The sequence below is a fragment of the Barbatula barbatula genome, assembly GCF_947034865.1.
Source record: "Barbatula barbatula genome assembly, chromosome: 2".
Classification (NCBI taxonomy): Eukaryota; Metazoa; Chordata; class Actinopteri; order Cypriniformes; family Nemacheilidae; genus Barbatula; species Barbatula barbatula.
In genome coordinates, this window is record NC_136767.1 from 29,570,660 (window position 1) to 29,581,369 (window position 10,710).

The 10,710-nt window shown below is 38.5% G+C and overlaps 1 protein-coding gene across 1 annotated transcript; it reads left to right on the forward strand.

Annotated features, from left to right (window-relative positions):
* Nucleotides 1–439: 439 nt before the first annotated feature.
* On the forward strand, nt 440–10,482 carry LOC306903024 (leukemia inhibitory factor receptor-like; the record flags this gene model as incomplete). Its single annotated transcript, XM_079471943.1, has 17 exons — nt 440–535; nt 622–760; nt 2,017–2,280; nt 2,540–2,669; nt 2,978–3,138; nt 4,086–4,219; nt 4,431–4,581; nt 5,007–5,083; nt 5,158–5,362; nt 5,456–5,632; nt 6,057–6,158; nt 6,575–6,733; nt 6,875–7,027; nt 8,123–8,204; nt 8,332–8,404; nt 8,498–8,794; nt 10,426–10,482. The coding sequence occupies 17 exons, from the start codon at nt 440–442 to the stop codon at nt 10,480–10,482; spliced, it is 2,457 nt and encodes an 818-aa protein (XP_079328069.1).
* Nucleotides 10,483–10,710: the final 228 nt, after the last annotated feature.

Genomic DNA, 10,710 nt, shown 5'->3' on the forward strand with positions numbered 1-10,710 from the left:
TTCCACAGGCATTATGGCTTTAATGTAAAGAGCAGACAGCAGGAGGCGGAGAAAGTGACACATTGAACAGAAGAGCAGAGATGAATCCAACATGAGGTCTTGTACATCCACCGAGATGATTTACTCTTGGACAAACATACTTATGTTCATCATCATCTTTCAACATGTTAAGAGATGTGATTCTTCAGGTCAGATGAATTTATTGCTGTTTTATATCATTTGTTTTTCTTATGTCCATTCTGCTTAAAAAATACTCATTTTAGTTCTGTTGTCAAGTTGCTTTTCTTCAAACATTGTTTGTATTAATGTTTACATTCACACTAAATATGTAAAGCACCCAGGACTAGCGATGTAAAGCATTATTTATGTTACATATTTCGATGATATTCTTGTAGATGACATCACTGTGCCGAACATCATCAAACTTCGGGCTTTGGACATGTGGAGACTGGAGATGAAGACGAGTGAAGAACATAGAAATCAGACGTATAAAATACAAGTTGGTCGCACAAAAAACATGGAAACTATCGACAGAGTGAGTTTAACCGTCCCACTGCCTCCTGACACAGAGTTTTGTGTTTTTATTCGTATGGACAGTAATGATTTTCTGTGCATTGACAGATGTCATTGAATGCTGTTGCTGACACAGTGATCTGGACGTCACAGATACCGCTGAACTGCACAGATCATTCTGTGAGAATAAGACGCATCTCTGATAACTCAACACTTGGATCCTGGAGCGCATGGAAAACTCACTATGGTGGGGAATTTAAAATCAGTTTTCTGTGCTGATAATAATGTGCGTCACATCCCAGCTGAAAAAAATGTTCACAGTGAGAGCTGTATTGGTTTTAAAGGAAGCTTTAATGGTATCTGGGGGTCTCTACTGGTAGTGTGTTGTGTTCTATTGGTGGGATTTTATTGGGTGGATGAGAACCTATCAACACCATTGAATCCTACAGGAATAAAACACATATTACATTAAGAAATGTTGTTCTGGTTTTAATGGTAAACAACTGATGGTTCATAATGGTGTTTGAAATGGAATCCGTGTTAACTACATTTGATATGTTTTTGTATATATTGTATATAAATAATATATTTTTAGTATTATTAATACGCTTAAAAAAAGGTTGGGTTGTTTCAAACCGAGTTTGGGTCAAATACAGACATTTTCAATGTTCATTTTCTAATCTCTCTCACGTACCTTCTCTGGATCGGATCTGCCCGCTGCTACAAGATCTGTAGATTCTCTTCCACCAACACCTGACCGATCAGTTCTGACTTCAATCTCTTTTTTACTCTTTAAAACAAAAACAATAATACTTCTGTCTTTTCTCTGTATACTGTGGTAGGCGAGACCAGCTTTTATATTGCACTTGTGCTTTTTGTTTTCCTTATTTTGTTCCAATTGCTTCCGTTGTTTACCCGTCTGTAAGTCGCTTTGGATAAAAGCGTCGGCTAAATGTAAATGTCCATAAACCATATTTTACCCAAAGGGTTCAAACAAACCAGACTTTTTTAGCACTAAACCATATTTGACTTCTGATGTAACGTTGTAGGATATGAACTTCTTCTTTTTGTCATTTACATGGTTCATGTCTGTTGTGAGCCTCTCAACTGTCAGGGATGAATAAGCTTTTTTTGTCGACCCGCCTCACACAAAACTAAGCTGGTTGTCTTTTTAGATTGTTAGAATCACACAATGATCCCGTGAGCTATCAGATACACCTTGAGCTCCTAACAGGCCTATTGAGAGTCAGTTTAGTAAAACTTCAATAGTACTATTGAGCTCAGTTTGAGACATTATTGAGATCTCTTCTGATGGAGACATTTGTGAGATTTTCTCAGGAGAAACATATGAGATGCAGATGAGTTTTAAGCAACATTTTCCATTTGCTTTCCATTAAATCCTATTCACATCAATGAGAAAGAATTGAGATATTAAAAAGATGTGATGAGTTCATGTCTGTGGTTTATCCTACAGTAGTTCTTTTCTATTGGCTTGTGTTGTAGGGGATGAGAACTTGTCTCGAGATGTCAAGATGTATCCAAAGCACCAGGTGCTGAAAGAAGGATCCACTTTGCTGTTCTGCTGTGTTTATTCAGAAGATGCTCACATCACGGATATCTTTTTCAACAAAACCCAATACAAAGTCATCAACATAAGCTCACGGGTCAAAGCCATTCGAGTGGAAAACATCAACGCCACAAACCTGTACGGTGTCAGTTTTAACTGCAGTAAAGAGAGTTCTGGGGTCGCTTTGAACTTTGTCACCTGTAAGTACCTTTTTAAATAAATCATATAAAAATGATATTATTCCTCGTAAACGCCTAAATATATGTAGACACGTTAACATCTAACCATTACCTTTACAGTAAGAAAGGTTTTGTCTTCACTTTTTTTAACAACTGGTTTAATAATTTCTTATCTAATGCAACAGCATTCATGCGTTTTGAAGTGTCACTGAATGTGCAGTAACTTTTGTGCTCACTGCATTTACGAAACACTTCACTTGACTTTTATTTCCTTCTTTAGTCCCTCCTGAGAAACCTCATCGTATTCGATGTGAGACCACAGACATGAGAAACATCACCTGCACATGGAAAGTACGCAGAGCTCCAAACCTCGGCGGAAGCCGCAAAAGGAAGTACAGATTACTTATCAGGTGACTCAGATTTCATCACGGTTCACAAAAACACATTCTAGCAAAGACGAAACGCACCCTGATCCAGTTATCTGTTGTTTTTCATCATGATAGATATGAATCATTTAAAAGAGCGTGCAAGGCTGTAAAATGAATCATTTCGAGTTAGTCTTTTACATGTATGCACTTGGCAAACGCTTTTACCTAAAGTGACGACTGAGTAAGTTATATATTCATCAGTACGTGTGTGAATCAACCCCACAACCTTAATGCTGCTCGAGCTTCAGTCCAATAATGGTTATTATCTATGACTTTGTTTTTGAGAACAGGGACTCTGAGGTTGTCACGTGTAGTCTGGAGAACAGTCATCTTCTGGTCTCCTGCAGTTTTCCAGTCATCCAACAGCAGGTCACTTACAGCATCACTTTATGTGTCACAAACAGTTTGGGGCGAGAGAGTGAACACTACATATTCAACATCACAGACACAGGTGAATATGATTTTAACTTCATCCAAACTGTTCATGATCCGGCACTGATATTCTTATAAATTCATGAAATGTGGATATTGTGATACACATCGGACCGGGGACGTGTTTGTATTTCCTTCAGTTTCTATGAGACTGTTTTTAGTAGAAAGCCGATCATTTGTTAAACCCACATCTGTCAGCTATCCGCCTACACTTCTGTAACATGTGTATGTAGGATAATATACGCACACTTTATACACTTTATACAAAGTCAACTGACCCATAACAGGGGACGGTTGCAACATTCATTAATATGTAATAAAACTATTGTATAACATCATTTTGATATTTCTTTATTTTATTTGTGAACAAACAGGGTCTTTAAAAAGTGAAACTGGCAAAATATTTTAAATAAAAGAACAAGATACTGAAAATGTACTGAAATACTTGTGCGCACTGAACTGAACTCAGTTTTTTTGTTCGTGTGTGAAGAGTTCAATTGACTCTATAAAGTAAAGAGTAACAAACCATGAGCATCATACACCAGCTCATTCCTGACCGGAGGAATAAACCGTGCAGTAACCGTCCCTTGTCGTTTACATCACATTTACATTTATGCATTTGGCAGACGCTTTTATCCAAAGCCACTTACATTGCATGATACTATACATGTGTTTCTGAGGACGTGCAATCCGTGGGATGAACCCATGACCTTTAGCACCATGCTCTGACCTCTGAGATACAGGAAAGTCTCCCCGACATACACAATATAATATTATTCACAGTCACAGTGTATGTAAAATGTAAAAGAATGATGTTTTCACAGCTTTTCTCAGTTGAATGAATCTCCTCGTTTCTTATCAAGGAACATGTTTAGCTTGATAGTTTGAAAGAACGCAGGTTTCTATTCATATGAGAAGTATCAAAGGTATCAAAAAATATAATTTATGAATATAAATGTGTTCCAGTTTTTCCATTCCCTGAGCGTTCTGAAGTGACGGCCGGTGTGTTGGATGCTGTGATGGACTTACAGTTGAACGGAAGCTTTAAAGGTCTCTCCATTACTTGTCAGATTGAAGTGGAGCCAGGAGGGATGACACAGGTAAAACATCTCATCGTGTGTTGACCGTCATATCATTCTCATCAAAATTACGACAGGAAGCAGTTTCCTGTTCGGCTGAGCGTGTGAAACCTCTTGTGAAAACCAAACCTCAGAGCAAAAATGAACCTTTTTCCCCCCGTTTGTTTTGTACGTCTCTAGTAACGTCCAGTGTCAGCGGTCCAATGATGTGTTCTTTGTTCTGTACCAACAGGAGTTACAGATGAAAGGTTCAGATTCGCTTCAGCATTTCACATTCGAGATACAGAAACTGCAGCCCAGCGTGAGATACACCGCTAGGGGTCGCTGCGCCACACAGGACAATGACTGGGGCCGATGGACACCTTCCAGAGCCTTTCTTACAGGTAGAAGTCATGAAGCACTGTTACTTAGGTCTGTAAAAATACACTCCGCTCACAATTCAATACAATATATAATCCTAGAGTCACAATATGATAGAAACACACCACTTATAACAATTGTAAGATGCCCTGTAGAGACAAATATGAATGGAATTGACATTCAAACGACCAAAACATTATAAACACATTTGAAAAAGCAGAAATAAAAACATTATTAACACTGAGTCTCTATCATTTATAATATTGACTCGGCATTACTTTTATTACTGTTCATAAACGGATCAAAACCACTGATGTGTTAACTTGAACGACCCAAACAATATCCCAGATTGTGAAACCTTGACCCGACCTCCGACATGATGACCTCATCGCTTCAAGAACCAGCGCTGTATGTTTTACACAAGCATGTAAATCTAGTTTCTGGACAGGGCCTTTGGTGACGGTGGACGTGTGGAGGAAAATCAGAAACGGTCCGGTTCGCACCGTCACACTTCTCTGGCGCACTGTATGTTTCTGTTTCTTAACCTTTGAACCCAACATACACTGACATTATCACGCACTCAACTTCATGTTTCTCAGGTCCAAAGCCATCCAGAAGTGTCTATTGAGGCCTATGAGGTTTGTGAAAACCACACAGATCCACAGAGCGATAAGTGCATCAATGTCACACAGACACGTGTGGATTTACCCGTTGATGTCCACGTGTGTGACCTCACGGTGCGGGCGGTCTCTCAGACGGGTTTATCTGTACCATCACAGATAACTATTCCTTCAGCGTATACAGGTAAACATACGTTTCTTTCTTTACGTTATCATACAGCGTTTAAGGTACAATCTGTAGTTCATTTTGTGCATCCCAAACATGCTGTTCCTGCAGAGGCTGTGATGAATGAGAAGAGGATTGTGGGTAACGCAGAGGGATTTCAGCTCTACTGGACGAGGAGATCGGCCTCCACGTGCGACTACATCGTAGAGTGGTGCATGCTGGGAGTCGCTTGCTCCTTACAGTGGAGAAAAGTCCCGGTTAACCAGACTTACTTATCACTCGAAGCAGGTTAGATGTGTTTTCATGTGATGTCTCATAGTACACATCCGTACGAACACCATCACGACACAAGTCACAACACAATCTCAACATTCTGTCAACGTCTACAGACATTTTTGTACCGTAAAATGACCGTAAATCTTTTGATTCTTCAAACTGTCTCCACCAAACTTGGCACCATCCATCTGCCCTTTCTAACTTTTGTTTTCTACCTGAGGTTTGTTTTTAGACTCCAATATACATTTGAAATCCTTTAAGATTTTTGTCTTTCCTCTGCCGCCATCAAATCTAAATTCTCCTTATTTAAACTTCACGCAAGAAAGACAAAATAAAAGTTTGGCATCACAACTACAAGTCATTGAAATCACATGTTAAATGTTTATTAATTTCCATGATTGTTCAAGATGACTGTACAATAAGATTGTTTTTCTAGAGTATTTCAGACCCGGTGTTAGATACGCTTTTACTGTCTACTGGTGTAACGCAGAAGGACACAGACCTCACGAGAAACTCATCGGATACTTGGAAGAACAAAGTAAGAAACACACACATCCTCCTTTTCCTGCTCTACACATTGTGTTAAGAAATGTCACTGAAACATTGCTCAACATGTGCGACCTCAGAGAAGCTTTTTATTTGGTGGCCAGAGAAAGTTCAGAGGTGTAAAATGAATGAAATCTGGATTTGGGTAAATCTGATGAGAAATGTTTAAGTTCATATTGAGATATTCAATAATAATGACTTTGGGTTACAGACTTGACAAATCTGAGCTCAGTTTGACATCTCTTCTCAAACTCTAATGACAGAGACATTCTGACTCTTTTTTTCAAGAGAAATATCTGAGACACAGATGAGACTTAACAAAAGTTTGCTCTCCATTTGATCTCAGGGATTTCTGCAGGAGAAATAAACGAGAGATTAATCTGTGATTTGTCTTTCTGACGGGTGAAGAGCCCACGCAGGGCCCCACACTGGACCCTCATCCAAGCGTAACGTGGTCTTCTGTGACTCTAAGATGGAGTTTCAATGAGGACGACCCGACTCACACCGCATTCATCACAGGATATGAGATTACAGTACATGATGAGTTAGATGGTGATATTTCCCGGAGTAAGTGTTCAAAATGACTCAACCAGTTTCTGTTATGTTCTTAGCTTTATAAACTGATCTATTATATATAGAAACTTTATAGGTAAGATTGATGCAACTGTGCTGTCAAAGTTGTTATATTACTGTTTTGTGTTATCGCAGGTTCTCACAGACAGATGATAAATAAACCCCACAGTAAATCTTTTACATTCAGTGATCTTAAGGAAGACCGGTCGTACACGTTTCATCTGTCTGCGTGTTCATCGGCGGGCTGTGGACCAGAGACCTCCACCACCATCACAACCAGAACAAACTGTGAGCTTAACCCCTGTAGAAAAATCACATTCAATCTGATGAACTGGTTTCAGATGAACACTTAAAGATTCTGTCTGGGTTTAAAATGTTTATAATGGTGACAGACTATATTGAGTTTTAAACTACACCGTTCATCTCAAGTCTCGTGTGACACGAGACAAACTACATTAACAATTATCACCTGCATCATTCCGCAGATATAAAGCCCAAAATCATATTAACATTGCAATTCCACCAAAATAACTGCTTATTTGATTTCTTTTCCGACCATTTTATTTTTTGGAGAATTATTATGAAATATTATGAAATAAACAATAAAAACCAAACTGAGCAAACCATGCATTGCGCCAAAAAAGTTTTCAAAGAGCGAGTTGATCTGTTTGGTGAGAGCACAGAACATGTTATGGAGATTTATAAAGGGAGGTGTCATCACCATATAAGCTTTATTGGAGCCGTTTCCTAATGCAAATGAACGTGAACGAGCACGGTGCTTTAAGTCCCCGTGAACCAGAAGTTGAGATCATTTTACTTCCGTATGTTGACATTTTTGTCACAAGAAACAAGAAAAATAGTGTCTGCGTCATTTATCTTTCTCTGCGATTTCATTGGATGTTTAAAAACCGCCTTTGCATTTGGAAATGGCAGCAGATTGACAGTGGAAGGGGAGGAGTTAACGGATGCTCCACCCAAGCAGTCTAACATACGTCATTTAAGATGAATAGTCACTACAGGACGGAAGTGCATTTTGATATTGAACGATGATGATGAAAGATGATGAATTTTAAAAGAGAATGACCCACATTGATAAACCTTTTACTATAAAAGCTGCAATATTTTGTGGAAAATTGAAATTGTCATTTTTTATTTCACTGGGACTTTAAGAACATGTGGGATTTATCATCAATGATTCATTACGGGTGTGCGTAAGAACCACGCAAGCAAATTTGATAAATACAGTTTTTTTTGTACGTAGGCACATTGTAATTTTCATTCGTAGGACAAAATATAAAACCTTTTCTACTCACTGTTGATAAATGAGACTCCTGGTTTAGTGTAAATATGTCTATATTTGTGTGATAATTCTTCTGTCAACAGATTATCTGCTGTCAGCTAAGATTTTAGTTTCGCTCCTGGTGTTGGTCGGCTGTTGCATTTGTCTGTGTTATTGCCAGAAAAAGTGAGTCTTCTAATATATTTAAAGAACATAATTTGAATATCATCACATGTCCTGCGATTGAATGCAGCACTTACTATTGTTTTCTTCTCTTCATCATGTTGACGTTTCAATGTTTCATCTTTTCCAGACTGAGAGAAATTCATGAAGAATTCAGATTTCTGCACATAAAAGCGCTGGACCTGGATGAAGATCTTTATGACGTAATTCATAACTATAAACATATTTTAATGTAACTCATGCTTGTTATTTCTAAGCTTCAATGTCACTGTTGCCATGTTGTTGTTTTTTTCAAGGCGAGTGAAAAGATCCGTACATTCAGTATAGAGGAGTGTCATTGGTGTGATGTTGAGGTTTTAGACGCCCATCACAGCACCATGATACAGAACACACGGCTGACCGACACTGAGGATCTGAATCATCTGTTCATTTCTCATAAAGTCACAGTAACGTCCTCCCACCAGCTCACTACAGGAACATGGGACAGTCAGAACACAGATCTCACAAACTTCACTTATGTGTCTTCTGAACAGCAGGATTTATCTGATAAGATGTTTGAGACGGATGAAAAAGTGCAGGAGGCCAAGAACTCTGTGTTTATAAGTGATTACGTCACATCTCAAGCATTCTGAAACATTTATAATGTGATCACTTCAACCAGAGCTGTACAAACCTTTCATAAAGTTCAATCTGAGGTAATGAAATAATCGCATTATAACATTTGCTTTAGAAGAAGAATTTATTGTTTGTTTACTTAAAGTATTTTTATGACATTATAGGTGGTAGTTTTGAACAAATATATCAATATTCTAAACTACATAAACAGATTGAATTAACAGCACTAGTTTAACATGTAAAGCAGCCCATCTGTCATGATTCTCGAGTGGTGAGACACAGAGAGAGGACCCAGGTGCAGACAGCGGGTAAGGGGTTAACATATATTTAATAAATAATAAAACAAAGACCCACGTGGAGGTAAAAGAACAGAACATGGGTACAATAACAAAACAAGACTAAAATAAACTACGAACATGAACATCAAAACTACACTAGACTAAACTAACAAGACACGTGAACTCACCACACAAACCACAATGAACCAGCACAAGACAGAAGACACAAGGGCATTAAATAAGGGAGCAAATCAAGAGGGAAACAGGTGTAGGCAATAATCAATAACGAGGTAACAAGAGGATGGGAACAATGACGAGACCGGAGAGAGTATGGAAGGCCATAAGAACAATAATTGTCTCTCTCCACATTTAACATGAGGTTATGTCATGATCCTGCCACTAAACCAAGAGAAACATGACATGATGCAGCAGAATCATGACACAACACATGTGTAATGCCATCAGATGTTCAGTTTGATCCTCGTGATATCTGCCACTGCGCTGCATGTTTCTGTGAGGTGCCTCATATACTCCATTCATTCTGCAAAGCTTTATGAAATCTTCAATCTAACAATAACGTTATCTTTGTTTTTCTAAACGTGTTTTTAAACATTCTCAATGTGCATAAAGAGTATACTCATATATTTCTATCAGTTCATTTATTTATAGAGCACACGACTGACCAAAGTCAGTCTGGACCTCAGACTAAAAAACAGCAATAAAAGCAAATACAATAAAAAAACTGAAAATCAACATCCTTAATGGTGGGCCAGATCGAATAAATACGTTTTTAGACGTGATATGAAAATGAAAAAAGAGGGGGTCACTCTGACCTCTAGTGTTCCAAAGCATAGGGCCAGCTACAGAAGATGCTCGGTCTCCTCTGCATTTAAGTCTGGACTGGGGGACCGTAAGGAGATTCAAGTTCCTGAGGCATGTAGGAATGCAGCGGCTCTGACAAATAACTGGGGGCTTATAGACATATAAAGGGATTTAAAAAACTCTTCGGTGTTGGATGGGCAGCCAGTGAAGGGCCTTCATAATAGGGGTGATGTGGTCATAAGACTTTTTTTGGACGGGTAGTGTATATTGATCATTCATATATTTGGAAATATCGTCAAGACTCTATTTACATGTTTATACATCTCTGACATAGTTTCAGTATCTGTAAAAATTCAGTGCATGTTTGAGTTGCTAAGTGTTTACAGTGATAAACACCTCGTACGTGCGCAGTCAATATACAGTATTGTAGATGACACATTGGTTGAACATTTGTACCACTTTAGGGAATATTTCACTACAGCGAGCACATATGTTGTGTTTGTTTTTAGAAACGTTCAGATTCAGACACGTTACCGCAGCCCATCATGAGCTACACCACTAGATAGCGCTGGAAACCATCACACGGACGATATAAGAGTCATGACGGACCATAGTAGTGAATCACATAACAATAAAAATACAGAACACAAGCACAAATGCATCTCCAACCAAATGGCAACGGATACAGAGATTGTGAAACATCTGTGATAAATGTAGTTTTACTACAGCAGCGGAAGCTCAGAACCTTAATGCTCTGTTGTCTCCGTATGTCTCTGTTGAGGTTGTTCAGAGGT